The 17052-nt window shown below is 41.3% G+C and overlaps 2 protein-coding genes across 5 annotated transcripts in view; one reads left to right on the forward strand and one right to left on the reverse strand.

Moving 5' to 3' along the window:
• The window catches only part of LOC136867334 (cysteine-rich hydrophobic domain-containing protein 2), a 70648-nt gene extending 55712 nt beyond the window's left edge, over positions 1 to 14936 (reverse strand). For both annotated transcript variants that reach the window (XM_067144494.2, XM_067144495.1), the window contains exon 1: positions 14792 to 14936. In XM_067144494.2, coding sequence (XP_067000595.1) covers positions 14792 to 14910 — 119 coding nt within the window. In that variant the 5' untranslated portion in view covers positions 14911 to 14936. The remainder of the gene's footprint in view (positions 1 to 14791) is intronic.
• Positions 14937 to 15215: 279 nt separating this feature from the next.
• The window catches only part of LOC136867335 (uncharacterized), a 190742-nt gene continuing 188905 nt past the window's right edge, over positions 15216 to 17052 (forward strand). For all 3 annotated transcript variants that reach the window (XR_010859665.1, XM_067144498.2, XM_067144496.1), the window contains exon 1: positions 15216 to 15471. Coding sequence is in view for 2 of the 3 variants with exons in the window: in XM_067144498.2 (XP_067000599.1) it covers positions 15268 to 15471 (204 nt within the window). In the remaining variant the exon portion in view is untranslated. The remainder of the gene's footprint in view (positions 15472 to 17052) is intronic.

Raw genomic sequence — 17052 nt, forward strand, 5'->3', positions numbered from 1 at the left:
CTATTTTGAAGCAAACACATTGAACACACTACCAATACCACAGATGTTGAACTAAACTATTCCTGTGAAGCAATGGTTATCGCTACCGTACTGCATTACATCACCTTAGCCGGCCATGAAGCAATATCTCTCTCAGCATATGAGTCACCCAGCCGCACTATCACCTTCCGTGTATATTCCCCTGACACATGGAGCGAGCCAGAAAAAAAGATGCTGTACTACAAATTGGCAACCGTGACAGGACTATACAACACTCTACGTCAAAGGAACTTAACCTATAGCTTCAGCATCTTCGGTGGTACGGTACTCGGTCAACTCACATTGTGGTTAGGTTATTGTTGACAGTGAAGAGCAATTTTGAGTATTGTGTGCGACGACTTTTAAGGTAATACCAATATAAATGGTCCGTTATTGGACATTATAAATTTTCCAGCTAGCTCATTCTTGGTTGCCAGCGTTTCGCCCTCGTGTGCTAGGGTGGGCTCATCAGTTGGTACCTAGCACACCTACCAATACGCTGGCTAGTGCATACCGTGGAGGCCACTGCGTAGGCTAACTGGAGCCACCGGCAGTGCCAATGCACTAAAAGACTGTCTCATCACTAAAAATTGATGCCTGCTTAGCCATCAGATAATATAGATGTCGATTCCCATAGGGAATCTGAAATATTTGTCCTGAATGAGCAAATTTATAATACCAATATAAATGGTCCGTTATTGGACATTATAAATTTTCCAGCTAGCTCATTCTTGGTTGCCAGCGTTTCGCCCTCGTGTGCTAGGTTGGGCTCATCAGTTGGTACCTAGCACACCTACCAATACGCTGGCTAGTGCATACCGTGGAGGCCACTGCGTAGGCTAACTGGACCCACCGGCAGTGCCAATGCACTAAGAGACTTTGTCTCATCACAATAAATTGATGCCTGCTTAGCCATCAGATGATATAGATGTCCAATAACGGACCATTTATATTGGTATTATAAATTTGCTCATTCAGGACAAATGTTTCAGATTCCCTATGGGAATCAACATCTATATCATCTGATGGCTAAGCAGGCATCAATTTTTAGTGATGAGACAAAGTCTCTTAGTGCATTGGCACTGCCGGTGGCTCCAGTTAGCCTACGCAGTGGCCTCCACGGTATGCACTAGCCAGCGTATTGGTAGGTGTGCTAGGTACCAACTGATGAGTCCACCCTAGCACACGAGGGCGAAACGCTGGCAACCAAGAATGAGCTAGCTGGAAAATTTATAATGTCCAAAAACGGACCATTTATATTGGTATTATAAATTTGCTCATTCAGGACAAATATTTCAGATTCCCTATGAGAATCAACATCTATATCATCTGATGACTTTTAAGGTGGTAAAATCATGAAGGGAGGATCTTCAATATCCGGAGAGGTGTTTAGGATTAAAGCTATGTTTGCTGACATAATGAATGTGGTCCAGGGTTTAAATTCACAACTCCAGAAACAAAACTCACAACTCTTGTACTAGATCTCTAACTTGAAAGAAAAGTTATCTGATATTAGAGTGAAGTTGGGATGGTTTGGACAGATTGAAAGAAATATTTCCACTTCAGAGCAGAATGTTTTTCTTCTTACAACAGGCAGGGGGTACCGCGGGTGTATTCGTCTGTGTTCCCCACCCACAGGGGTTGTGTGTTTGGTCTGTGAGAGCTATTTTATTTTGCTCAAGTCTGCCGGCAAGCCGGTGAGGACCCTTCCCCCCTCCCATCTATCCGCCACCTTGGACGCACTATGTGGGAGTATCACCTCTCCCCCTGCTACGCCAGCGTAGTAGGTTCATGGTTAATGAGATGGAGGAAAGTCAAAGGTGTACTCTGTGACAAAAGGATGCCACTACATCTGAAGCCCAAAATATACCGCATGGTAGTACGTCCTGTTGCTTTATACAGCTCTGAATGTCGACCAGCTGACAGCTATGGAGTGCCAATTACACAACGCATAAATGCATATGCTCCATTCATCAAGCGATAGCACACTCCTGCATGATGTCAGAAACAACACTGTTCACCAGCAAATAGGCACTGCCTGCATCACTGAGAAAGCATGGGAAAAGCGTCTCCAGTGGTATGGTCAAGTCTTGCATGCCGCATCTGGAACAGTTGCCAATTTCACCCATTCCTTTGAAGTTAAAGAGCAACATCCATGTGGACATCCAAAGCATCACTGGCATGACACAGTAAATGCTGATATGAATACTCTTAAATGTAGACCACACGGTGCCCAAGATTGTGCAAAATGGCAAGCCAAGATTAAAACAGTGGACCCTGCACCAGCGGAAAAATGCCAGGAAGAAAAAGACTGTAATAATAGTTTGATTTAGATACCATTTATGGGTTTTAGTTTGAGGTACCACAAATTTGTCCAGCTGGGGTACTTCTATGTGTTGGTAGACCTACTGACATATTTGAGCACCATCAAATACCACCAGACTGAGTTGGGATCAGACCAGTCATCTTTTGCACTCAGAAAGCCAGCACACTACTGCCTGAGCCAATCAGCCAGACTTCTTTAACGGTAACCCATTAGCGCAATAAATATCGCTGTGTTATTACAACGTCCTCCAAGAGCTTTAACAATTGTAAGAATGGGGCAAAAGTGATCGTTCAGTGCATGAAGGTGTTAACTGATGATGATGATGGTGATGATGATGCTTGCTGTTTAAAGGGGCCTAAGATCTAGGTCATTGGCTCCTAATGATACGAAATAAAATGACAAATTAAAAGATCAAAATCACCCACTGACCAAAATAAAAAATGTCATGAAGAATGAATGGATGGATGTGAATTGAAAACAATCAGTGGATCTGACCCAAAAACTATCAAAAATAGTATTACTGATCTAGGAACCACTTCTAAAGCACAGTCCTGAATCGAGGATGCTTGCTGTCCAAAGGGGTCTAAAATCCAGGTCAACAGCCCCTCACAATGGTACTTGTCGCTAGTAAAGTAGAACCATGGTATCTGTCATGTTGGGGTACTAATCAAAAGTAGCATAGACTCACGGTGTTCCACACATGATGGTACTACCCACAAGTATTGTACGTCGTACAGGTAACGCAGACCTATGGTCTTTCTCACATACTGGGGCCACTCATAGGCAACGCAGACCCACGGTGTCGCTCATATAGTGGTACTAATCACAGGCAATGCCCAGACCCGTGGTGTTTCTCACAATGGTACTAATCACGGGTGCTGGAAACCCACAGTGAACCACTCTTTGCTGCTACTAATCACAAACCTACTGTGTACCTAATATAGTGGTACTACTCGCAAGTAAAGGCGACCCATGGTGTTCCCCGCGTGATGGTACTAATCAAAAGTAGTTTCATGGTCCTAATACATCATCCCTTGGTCGCCCCTTTTAGTTGCCTCACACAACAGTCAGGGGATACCGAGGGTGTATTTTTCGTCTGCAGCCCCCCACCCACAGGGGACAGGCAGAAAGAAAAAAGAACAAAAAGAAGGGATCCATCACTTCGAGAAATTAAGTAAAAGACGAAGCAAGGGCCATGAAGGCTGTGAAAATTAAAGACTCCCTAGGCCTCGAATGCTCTTATACCGTTGGGGTCGGAAAAGAACAAGAGTTCACCAAGGAAGGTTGGACAGGATAGATGAATGTGAGGAGCCTGGCACAAGTAAGTGTAAGCAATGCCAGGACTCAGCTAAGGGTCCAGTGGTCGCCACCCCACGCTCCCAAGTTGCGAGACCCTTGGGCCCCTTTTAGTTGCCTCTTACGACAGGCAGGGGATACAGTGTGTGTATTCTTCGTCTGCATCCCCCACCCACAGGGTGTAAGGTGTTAACTATGCAGACTGAAAGTCAGTTTCATTTGCCCTGTCTTACTATAATGTGTGGTGGTGTGTGAACATCCAACTCTGTGACAATGTGCAAAATAAAGGACACTGAATTGCATAAGCATATATACTTCAAATTATTGTTTTAGATATATCAATTCATTCTTTGTGAGTATTTACAGTGATTCAAACCAGCAGTAACCATGCTAGGACTGTTTTATTTAGGTGATCGTCATATGGCAATCCTACGCATTTCTATTATGTGACACTGTCTAATAGATATTTCTTTCTGTTTTATTAGGAGCAGTATCTCGTCGGCCGAGGCTCTTGACTAAGTAGTCTATAATCAGGACATCAATGGCGATGTTGACATTTTTGTTGAGCCTCCAGAACCATAATACTGACAAGGATAAGCATTTGGGAGGTGAAGATGAAGGAGGGCAAGTTATACTTACCTGTACATACCAAAATTCCAAGGTAATATTTCTTAGAATTAGCACAACCCTATCAGATCCACCAATCCCTCCTCAAGCAAAATCGTGGATATCGGAAAGGGAACTGGAAAAACCAAGATCAAATCTTTGATGGGTAAAAGAGGCAGATCAATGGACGACCAGGAAAGGCAATTTAGTTGATGAAGAAATGGATAAAGAAATTACAATGAATGAAATTGAAATGGCAGTAAGAATAGATGAATAGATGGCTGGAATAGATGAAATTTCAGTGGAGATGATAAAGGCAGCTGGAGCTGTAGGCCTGCAGTGGACATATCAAGTACTCAGGAGTGTTTGGGAGAATAAGGAGTTCCCTGAGGATTGGCAAAAAGGAATAATCATCCCAATTTTCAAGAAAGGCAATAAGAAAGTATTGAAGAACTACAGGGAAATTACACTGATATCCCATGTTGGTAAGACAATGGAGATGATACCGGAAAGTAGGATAAGGTTGAGTGTTGAAAATCAGATACAGAAAAATCAGTTTGGTTTCAGAAGTGGAAGGTCAACAATAGAGCCCATTTTCATTATGAGACAACTAATGGAAAAGCAATGGGAGTATGGAAATGATATGGTGATGACATTCATTGACACTGAAAAGGCATATATGACAGTGCCCCAGGACTAAAGTTTGGGGCAGTCTGATGCAAAAAGGAATTAGCAGGGATTAATAAAAATGATCATGGCAATGTATAAGGAATGTTGTAGTTGCATGCAAACAAGTTGGCAGGACAAGTTGGTTCAAAATCACTAGTGGGCTGAGACAGGGAAGTGTTTAATTATTTATTTGACTTTTTGAAAGTACACAGGCAGTAAGCCCAATGGAAAAGCAATGGGAGTATGGAAATGATATGGTGATGACATTCATTGACACTGAAAAGGCATATATGACAGTGCCCCAGGACTATCGCCAATCCTGTTTACAATAGTAATAGATGACATCATGAGAACAGCAAAAGCAACATATGGAGGAAGAGAAATGAACATGTTATTTGCAGATGATATTGTGATTTGGGGAGAAGAGGATATAAAGGTTCAAGAACGGTTGGATGTGGTGAATGGGAAGATCAAAGAATGTGGATTGAAAATAAGTGAAGAAACGAGTAAAACTCTTGTTATGACTAGAGGGGATAAAGAACGGAAAGGTCAGATTAGACTTGCAGACAAGCCCCTGAAAGTAGTGGAGACGTTCAAATATCTGAGGAGTGAATTAATGGTGAATGCTCGCCTGGATACTGAGATTAGTAAGAGGATTCAAGCTCGAAGCTGTTTCTATCATGGTGTAAGAAACATGTTATGGGACAAAGATGTGCCAATGGAAGCAAAAGACACTGTGCACAAGATGTATTACGTACCCATAACAACTTACGGAGCAGAAACTTGGACAGATCGAACTAAGCAGTGGCCAGTCCAGCAATCATCAGCACCGGTCATACTAAGTCCATATCAACACCGAACCACGAGAAAATGGGTTAATAGAATATAATAAAAATCTGTACATAGAGTCGGGGAATAAAAAACTACAGTCTAAGCAAAAAACAATTTCATTCACCCTGGATGAAATTGCAGTTTAGGAAAAGGCACCTAAAATGTATTGTTTAAATACCTACAATAAGTTATTGGTCTTATCGAAAAGTACTCCATAACAAAAGTTAGAGAGAATACAATTTCCGATCATTTATGTTTTATTGCCAACAGCCATAGCCGTGTTGGAACACCAGATCCCGTGAGATCTCCAAAGTTAAGCAACATTGGCCATGATCAAGATTTGGATGGGTTGCCACATGTTGTTGGTGGGGGTAAGGGAATGGAGGAGCAGAAAAGAACTGGCCACCCTACCGCACGTAAACTCCGGCTCAGGCACACCTCTGCGGAGGTTCGAACCTGCCTTTGAGCAGAATACACCCTTACCTTCATGTTTTATTCAGTTTTAACACACCGACTGTGATAAGAGTGGTATTTCAGAGTCGGAAGAAAACTAAATGTGAAGGCCTACAATATCGAAAGCGCATAACATTCATCAACAATAACATTATATTGACCACTGTTTGTTGTGATGTTCTTTGTCTCTTATGCTGCCACTCAACTCCGATAGATGGGATTACTGCTGTGTACGGAGTATAACAGCCTGACTGAATATTGGCGGGAAATAGCTGGGGAGTTAGAAAATGTCCTCCTTTAGCATTCCATTCCTCTAGATTTCCTGATAATGCTAGTACGTAACACATTGGTTCATCATAGTATTCCAGCTATTCGATCCCTAATCTGACGCGCTGTTTTGAATGAGCAATGTGCACATTTAAGGCACAGACCCAGTTAGTAGTAGTAGTAGTAGTAGTAGGACCTGGTCTAGAATTACAATTTAGGTCTACTCCAAATTATAGCACTACAATTCAATTCAATTCAAAATTCAACCCTGAAAAGAGCCGTTTCTTAGGAAAAAGCTTCTTCCGCTTCCCTTTTATTAAATTTATATTCATTTTATTCCAAATTAGCAGTGAAGGGGGGCTTTCTCCTCTGGCTTTGAGGAAGAATTTGCCTCCAAGTCAGATAGGTTCTTCCCCCGCCAGTGTAGTGAATTGCGATTTTCTAATTAGTGTATTCCTAGGAAACAGAGCAGTAAAAGGGCATAGTTTTTGCCCTGGGACTTTCCACTATTCGACCTCCCACCCCCAACAAATTATTTTAAAAACCACCCCCGTCGAAAAAAAGATGAAGAGTGTTCACGGATCACGATTGTCTGCGGTTTGGTCATTCCAGCTCTGAAAATTTGGATTGTTAGATCGGGAGAGTAGTACTGTTCGTTAAAAGTGAGGAAATGCGTGGTATTTCGTTTGGTCGAGTATTTCATATGAAAACATTGCTTTTAATCATGTCATTTCTACTGACACCATCGTAATGACCTACGTTCATTTCAGTTGGGAAAATGACTAAGACAGTCTTTCTGAGGATGTAAAAAGGCAGGTGGAGATTGGGTGTCTGCCATTTTAATGCTCCCCAACTTGATTGTGACTGATGGTAGGCAAGCGGGCCTACCGTTACAATGGATATTCCCTAATCCAGTCTTCATATGAGAACAGACGTTTGGTGACTTCCCCGTCGCGTTTCTAGGGGTAACGTTAAGAGCTATGGAATTTAATACAATCTTGCTCACAACGTGTACGCTACCTAACCTAGAATTCTGTATACAATGTAGAATTCCATAGCGAAGCACAGGTACATCAGCTAGTAAAGAATATACTACACTTCAGGCAGTTCCTATCGTGCAACTGAGGCGGGTGAACTGCTCGCTGCTGCCACGTTGAGTATGATTCGCTGCTCTACCGCTAGCGGGAATAACGCCTCTGCTGGCGTTAGACCCGCCTGCCTGCTCATGGACGCGTCCACCCGTGGTGTGCAAACCGCCCGTGTAGACAACTCTACAAATACCCCATAGTTCTGTTCCGCAAGCAGGTTTGTAGCGGGCGAACAGCGGCGTTTTACCTGCTCGTGGAGAATCGGCCTTACTCTGCTGATGATAATTGACGATATGAATTTTTAGAGCCTTGGAGATAGCATCAGACAGTCTCCCTAATCCGGTCCAAGAGATGTCAGAAATGATCTGTGTTTACATGGATAAATCCTGTCATGCGCGTCCATGCCGCAGTGGTGGGCAATAGTACTGCAGTCGAAGCTATGGCATCGGCCAAGTTCTGGTGGGGACCCAATCCCATGGGGTATAAAATGGGCCCCGTGCACAGGGATACGTGTGAAGACCTTGATGACAGTAAAGGCAAAAAATGGAAGTTTTCAATACAGCTGAACTGGCGGAGGAGGCAACCCGTCCGTCTCGGTATAGTGTAAAAGGAATCCACTGCCTTGTGGGAATAGGAGGGATCTTCAAAGGCTAAGGGAATAAACCCCGAAAGAAAATCCTCCGATGAGTTATTAGCAAGTCAAAAGAAGATTATTATGTGCTGTTTTCATTCTAAGAACAATACGACAGCCCCGTGTCGGTATATTTACTGGCACGTTAAAGAACTCCTGCGGGACTAAATTCCGGCACCTCGGCGTCTCCGAAGACCTTAAAAAGTAGTTAGTGGGACGTAAAACAAATAACATTATTATTATTATTACATTCTAAGAACAAGCCTCGGATGGAAGAATAAACTAAATTTAATAATAATAATAATTATTGTTGCCACTGATGCTTTCACGGCCCGTACTTATACACATTGGGCTTATACCGTGTCAAGAAAATAAGGTGAAATTCTTTACGTTTCACAGAGAACTATGCTCTGCGTCTTCAGAAGAAAATTTCGACTGTTCACGAGAAAGGCTTCTCAAACAATGAGGATTGAATTTAGACGTTATAATAGAAGTGGAAGTGGTACGTTCAATCCTCACCATATGGCTCACCGGACGCGGTACAGCGCTAGCGTTACAAGCAGAAGCTGACGGAACCATCAGAATAAGTCTGAGAGGGTCACATAACGTGTACACACATATGAATGTATGACATTGACACAAGCATAGAATGAAACATCTGGTGATGAGGAACATACGAATTTGGAAAACACTGAAACGAAATAACAATAGTGTAGGGACAGGGAAGGGAACTATCTATGTAAATCCTTTGGCTGGCAACCAGGTATTAATTGATAGCCTGTGTCCCTGTTGAAATTGTTAGGATTTCCACAGCGCCAGAATTATACAGGAAGCTGCGGAAATTTTTTTTTTTTTCTATTTTGCTTCACGTCGCACCGACACCGATAGGTCTTATGGCGATGATGGGACAGGAAAGGCCCAGGAATGGGAAGGAAGCGGCCGTGGCCTTCATTAAGGTATAGCCCCAGTATTTGCCTGGTGTGAAAATGGGAAACCACAGAAAACCATCTTCAGGGCTGCCAATAGTGGGGTTTGAACCCCCTATCTCCCGGATGCGCGCCCCTAACCGCACGGCCAACTTGCCCCGTGCTGTGGAAATCGGGTAATACATGTCCCTTCACTATTGTTATTTCATTTCAGTGTTTTTCAAATTCGTACGTTCCTCATCACCAGATGTTTCATTCCAGGCTTGTGTCAATGTCGTACTTTCATGTGTGTACACATGTTATGTTACGTGACCCCCTCAGACTTATTTTGATGGTTCCGTCAGCTTCCGCTTCAAACGCTAGCCCTGTACCATGTCCGTCCGGTAAGCCATCTGGTGACGAATGAATGTTCCACTTCCACTGTAACGTCTAAATTCAAACCTCATTGTTTGAGAAACCTCTCTCGTGAACAGTCGAGACTTTCTTCTGAAAACGTAGAGCAAAGTTCTCTGTAAAATGTAAAGAGTTTCACCTTAATTTCTTGACACGGCATAAGCCCAAAAGCCTATATCATGTCAATAATGTTATTTGCTTTACGTCCCAATAACTACTTTTACGGTTTTTGGAGATGTCGAGGTGCCAGAATTTAGTCCTGCAGGAGTTCTTTTATGTGCCAGTAAATCTAGCGACACGAGGCTGACATATTTGAGCACTTTCAAATACCACCAGACTGAGCAAGGATCGAATCTACCAAGTTGAAGTCAGAAGGCCAGCGCCTCAACCGTCTGAGCCACTCAGCCCGGCTAAACCAAATTCAGACCCATACCCCTTGTAACCTCACCCTTGAGGGAGAGAAGATTGAATGTGTGAATACCTTCAAATATTTGGGGAGCACAATATCAAATGACAGAAGTGCCAAGAACGAAGTGTTGAACAGGGTACAAAAAGGATCCAACTTCTTGCATCAAGTACGGAACATAGTATGGCACAGGAGAGTTCCTTAGGGGGCTAAACAGACTCTGTTTAAGACTTTTCTCCTGCCCACCATGATGTATAGTCAGGAGAGTTGCATCATTAAAGAGAAGTAAGTCAACTGCAAGATGTTGAAATAAAGTTCCTTAGATGAGCTGTACAGAAAACAAGGACAGAACTAGGAATGATCAGATACAAAAAGAGACCTGCAGGTCAACCTGACCAAGGAAGAAACGCCGAGTATTGCAAGGCTGAAGTGGCTAGGACATGTTAAGTGGATGCAGGCGACTCAAACACCAAGAAAGTATTTTGAAAAGATCATTCCAGGATGAAGACCAATGGGCACCCTAGAAAAAGGTGGTTAGATCAGATAAAAGAAGACCTAGAGAAGAGAAACAAGGGATGCCCTGGAGAGAAAAGAAACACACCAGGACCGTAATAAATGGTGGCACATCGTTCTTAAACATCTTACCGGGCTCGCTGTAAGGATTTCAGGATGATGAGTTTTAGAGATCTATCATATTGTCTATCAGCCTAAGGGGTTGAAAGGGAATTTCTTTTTCTAGTATTTTAACATCGCAAAAACTTAGATACGTTTTTAAAGACAATGGGGTAGATGAAGGCTAGGACTCTGAAGGAAAAGGTTATGGCCTCAGCCAATTGTCTGGTGTGAAAATGAGAAACTACGGAATATCATCTTCAGGGCTGCCGATAGTGGGGTTCAAACTGGAAATGGAGCTGTCTTGGTCTCTAAAACAATAACAATGGTAGGTAATACAATGGCATGAAATTTCTCTTTGGAAAAAATCAAATAATCATAAATACATCTTCTCAGCCACAGCGGTTTCTAGGTAACATTGCGTCTCTCATTTTGTGTTGCTAATTTCAGATGACCGGCAGACATAAGACATAGCCTGCACGGTTGCTAGTAACATCGAGTTACACATTTCATAACACTAATTTCACATGACCCCCAGCTATAAAACATTTATGCCAAAGGACAAAGAGACACATCCAAGCATCTCTAAGCTATAAAAAGTGCTAATGGCTCTACATCCTACCAACTACTATAGTGGTTTTCAGAAATGCCAAGATGCCAGAATGTTATCCTACAGGGCTTCTTTTATATGCAGTAAATCTACCAACACAAGACTGTAATAACGAGCACTCTGCAATACCACAAGACTGAACCTGCCAACTTGGGCTCCGAAGGCTGGGGCTCTCCCGTCTGAGCAAGTCAGCCTGGCGAGAAATTTATAATAGAACTGGAACTAGAAGAGAACATAAGGTCACACGGGAGGACAGTAAGGAATACCAAAAGAGAAAATGGATGCACTCAAATATGTAAGTGGGAGCATCAACTTCCAGAAGACGGAAAAGACCTTCGTCTAAAGAGCATAAACAGGCACTCATCGCTGGGCTCAGAAGATACTGGCAGGAAGTCAAAGCAGGAACAAGAACGAGACCTAGACACTGAAATGAAGTTGGTTGTTACTACGCAGTCCATAGAGGCTCAACTCGATGTATAAAAAATAATAATAATAATAAGTGGGAGCAATACCAGTTTCCACTCATAGCACACGTTTTACCACATCTGCCACCTCTTTAAAGGGAAAAGAGTAGATAATGTTAAAGCTGTTGTACACCATCAAATTCTTCTTTCAACTCAATATTTCACAAGAAAAATTGTCAAAAGATTGTTAAACATCGCTGAAGGTTTGACAAGATTTAAAAAATTTGGCAAGGTTTGATGGTATTTTGTTTTTAACATGGAGGAAAGGCAAACAGCAGTTGTGGTTCTTGGACTAGTGGGATATATTCTTAAAAAGAGGAGAAACATGCAATACACCATAATTTACATAGGAAAAATATTAATGTGGTTATCTTCAACATAATTTTTAAAATGTACTTACTGCCATAACATCAATTGCAGAGGTTATGTTATATTGCATTTACTTACAATAATGGAATAAAAGTAATAGCAATACAATGAAAATTCATACCTTATTACATGAAAACATATAAGGAATTTAATAATAATAATAATAATAATAATAATAATAATAATAATAATAATAATAATCTGTCTGTTAGGTCATCAGCCCAGAGGCAGGTTGGATCCTCAAATAGCATCACTAAAGGTTATGCGGTTATAAGGAAACCCCAAAAACCAATGGCAGCACCAAGATGAGGCGTACTAGGGAAGAAGAGGAGTGAGGTAGTTTGCCACTGCTTTCCTCACTGGGTCAGAAAGTACTATTGCAGCACGACTGACCCTATGAGCAGCACCGTTCATAACACTCAGATGCACTAGTTGTGCTCTGAATGTCATTACTCACCACTACCCATACCCCAGCAGCTTCCATATTGTCACAGCCATGGATGTTGACTGGGACTTCGGTGGAAGCTACACTTTACTCTGGCCTGTGCCAAGAGATGGAAGCAAATGTACTGTATCCATCAAGAAATGACAGCAGGCACAATAATAATAATAATAATAATAATAATAATAATAATATGCAAAGATTGTCATAAATTAAACACTGCTGATAGTGTTTACTTATAGGTTACCATACAATAATAAACATAAGAGCTGTCCACTGTCCATATTTCTCTTACATTCTTCTTGTACGCTGCCGTTTCATTAATTTTATTGTGGTACTCTACCGAGTCCATTGAATATAGGCAGGGAAGTGCCTCATAATTAGCAATTAATACACACACAACATCCCTCAGTCATGGAGACAAAGCATTTTTGTTGTTTTGATTCCAGCATGACTAACAGCTTAGCGTGCACCATTAATACTCGAATTCCACCGGTCAATTCTGTCAAAGTCTTAGCAATTCTTTGATCGATTAGAACACATTCTAATTTACTTTCAAGACTTCTCAAGTAGGCTAGTGAAAGCAATTTGACAAGTAAATTTGTGAAGTATTGACAATTCTTGTGAAGTCTTCAATTTGACAAAAATTTGATCATGTACAACAAGCTTTAGATAAGTGAAGTTTTCAATATATGGGAACAGGCTAATCATTTTTCCTTTCATTGTGACAATCAGGCGAAAAGTCTTTTTATTAAAGAATACTGTAGGCTATAAACCGTGTGACATTTTTCATACCACTGCACAACCTGCACTGTCATTAGCTATAATTAATGAAATTCGATACAGATAGATGCCACTGCCAACTGGGTACAATAAAAATTACCAAGGCACTTGTTGAAATGATGCAGCACTCCCCCCACCCCCAATTGCCAGAGAAGTTCATACCTACGAATCCCTGACGATTTAGACCGATAGTGTGTGTCACTATGAGCCAGGTTTGTCCAGACCAAACGAGTGTCACTAACAGACGCTTGACAACATTTAGTTGCAATTAACTATGCCGCTAGCAACAAAAATGTATTAATTTGCGAGTCTCTTATCCTGCTACAGGAGTCTGTAGATGTTTTGGCTGGCAGACCAATACTCAAGTTCTATCAGGAGTTCTTTAATATGTCAAATGCCAACAAAATGGGGTTGTCGCAGTAAGACTGCCTCAAATGTCATAATCTCAGCGGGGATCGAACTTGCTATCTTGGAAACTAACAAGCAACTTACTGACTGTAACTCTCAGTTGTCATAAATTAAGGTAAATTTAGCAGTAAACTATGTTTCTTCAAAACTAATTTAATTTTGGACAACACACTGATCTACTTACCCACCTCTAAATTTGATATTAACAATGTCGTTGAGAATGCAAGAACTCAAAATCTACCACCCAAGGCAATTTCTCAACCAATTAATATTCAGTACTGGTAATGATCAAGACTTCTTCTAATTCAAAATAACTATAATCAATGGAAGCAAATTTATAAATAGGGCCTAGTCAAAAAAACATGCCTTTTGTCTTGTATCTCTTCCTCATTTCTAGTTGCAAAACTTAATTCATAAAGCTACAAACTAGCACTACATTTTCTGACCATAACACACTCTCACTGCCCAGGTCACCAGTTTGTCTACATAAATTAATTCAAGCACAATTCCAATACTTGAAAATTAATCACTCGCCCATAAATGCTACATATTTCCTTCATTGAAATAACAAATTTACCCTCGAAAGTAACTATAGATACCCTTGGGAAAACACTAATATTTGTCTTTAAATTAAAGTCAGCAGATCTGAAGCTTTGTAATAATTTATTCCCATTCTGCAAGACTGTAACTAGAGTAATATTCAAAATACATTCCGTAACAGATAATAAATTCTGCTGGAGCAATTGTCATGCCATCAAAATCAGACGATACTAGATGACACAACTGAACAATAGAATTTGCATACATAGGTCAACTATGATGAAGTCGTTCCAAAAAAAATAATTCACCACCTACTGGCCATTAATACCTACTGGCCAAGCGGAGTTATATTTGTTTTCTAGATATTGAGGATAACCATGCCAAGAGTTAAAATCACAAGAAAGTCACATTCCTGACACAAAGAACACAATGACACACGTTGTTTATCCGTAACACTACTTCCACGCGTTATTTTAAAGGTTAAGGTGAATAAATGTGCACAGCTAATCACATTAGACAGACCAGTAACTTAACATTTTCATTCATGACATAGCTTCTTAGAAAATACGAGAAAGTGTACGAGTCGATGATCAACAAAATTCACTCCAAACTCGTTGGGTAACTTAAAACATTCTATATAAACCAGCACTTACACAGTCATATTTCCTGCTCCTCGCACAACAACAGGGTCCGGAACCAACGTGACATATGTCTCTTCCAAAGTTCCCTCATTTTCTTCCTCTTCTTCGTAAATTGCATCGAAGTCAGCCATGATAATATACCTCTAGTTTACTGGGAAACGACATCTACGGGAAAACATAACATCACGGTAGAAAGCAATGCCAACTTTACAGGATAACAACCCAAATTACTGCCGTGATGAACGCTCTATTTTTATATAGTACAGAGCAAACATGACCCGTAATAAAATGTATGAACAAATTTACATCATTGCATTCTGTAAACGACTCTTTAATTCTGTCTGACACATTTTGTAAAATTGAGTAACGCGATGTTTTATTTATATTGTTGGTGGTTATGTTTACATTACGATTGAATTGTTGCAAATGATTTAGTACGATTAACTTGTAATAATTTGCGTAAACAAAGAAAGAAAGTATCTAATGCCATGGCTGACGATCCAGAACGAGATAATGTGGTAGTTCGACTTAACCGTAATTTAGATGACATAACAACATGCAATTTATACGATGCATGGGCTCGTATAAAACCAGAGATAGAGATGAGAATTGGAAAAGATCTCGTGTGCATCCCATACGTCACGGAAGGCCATTTATATGACATCACATCAGTATTTGTGAAAGTTCAACAGGTTAGTTGTTTCTGTAGACTTTATTTCATTATATTTCTGTTTTATCGAATTAATATATAACCTGGAAGCCAGCTTCTGGGTAAAAGTTCTGGAGCGCTTGGTGGATGTGGAGCTAAAAAACATGTCTTCTTCAGGCTGAGGACAAATGAACATTATTTTCGATCGTACAAGAGTTTAATTAAATATCACTGAATTTTTTATACTTTTGATTTTTTTAGTAATGATTTTACCATTTGTGTAGGTAGGCCTACCTATCTGATTAATGGTGTCTCTGAACCACAATCCATTTGAAAATTATCCTTCAACTCACATAAAAGTAACTTAAGAACCTAATACCGGTACTTAAATGTAAAACCCTTGCCTGTCTGTCATAAAAGGTCCAAGGGCTCTTAACTTGGGAGCGTGAGTTGGCGACCACGGGGCCTTTAGCTGAATCCAGCTTCCACTTGTGTCAGACTCCTCACTTTCATCTGTCATATCCTATCCGACTTCCCTTGGTCAACTCTTGTTATTTTCCGACCCCGACGATATTAGAGCATTCGAGACCTTAAGTGTCTTTCATTTTCACGCCCTTCGTGGCCCTAGCTCTTGGCCGATACCTTCATACCTTCGAAGTGTCGGGTCCCTTTCATGTTTCCCTTCTGAGGATGGTTGCCCAGCTGTACTTCCTCATAAAACAATCACCACCATCTCTCTTAACCACAGTCCGTTTGAAAATGTTCCTTTCACCTCATATAAACGTGATTTAAGTAAGAAAAATGTACTTTGAGGATATCTATTGCTTTTTCTTATTATTACTTTTGCTGAGTTCAGCTTCCTGAGGAGCATCCCATTCAACAATATGGCGACCTGGAAATGCCGCCGTCAACGTTCAAGCCCTGTGGGAGGGAGTGCAGAATAGATACGTCCACGGCAGGGACTCCGGGTTTTGAAAATTAGTGGAGGTACTCCAACTCACAATCCAACCGAACAAGTGGCTGCGCGGTTTGAGTCACGTACCTATTAGCTTGCATTCGGGAGATAGTGTACTTGAACCCCGTTGCCGGCAGCCCCGAAGATGTTTTTCCGTAGTTTCCCATTTTTACACCAGGCAAATGTTGGGGCTGTACCTTAAATAAGTCCACGGTCGCTTCGTTTCCACTCCTAGCCTTTTCTTAATCCATCATCGCCATAAATCCGGCTCCATGGCTAAATGGTTAGCGTTCTGGCCTTTGGCCACAGAGGTCCCGGGTTCGATTCCCGGTAGGGTCGGGAATTATAACCTTAATTGGTTAATTTCGCTGGCGCTGTCGTCTTCATCATCATTTCATCCTCATCACGACGCGCAGATTGCCTACGGGTGTCAAATCAAAAGACCTGCATCTGGCGAGCCGAACTTGTCCTCGGAGACTCCCAGCATACGCCATTTCATTTCATCGCCATAAGACCTCTCTGTGTCGTTGCGACTTAAAACAAATAGTAAAAACTCACAGTCCAAAAAGACGGAAGGCCCCAGGAAATGTCGAAATGTAACCCTCATGAAAATGCAGGTCCACATAAATGAAATTCCTGAGGAGTATGATACAGAAGACAAGGAGGGAT

The sequence above is a fragment of the Anabrus simplex genome, chromosome 3 (genome assembly GCF_040414725.1).
Source record: "Anabrus simplex isolate iqAnaSimp1 chromosome 3, ASM4041472v1, whole genome shotgun sequence".
NCBI classification, from domain to species: domain Eukaryota; kingdom Metazoa; phylum Arthropoda; class Insecta; order Orthoptera; family Tettigoniidae; genus Anabrus; species Anabrus simplex.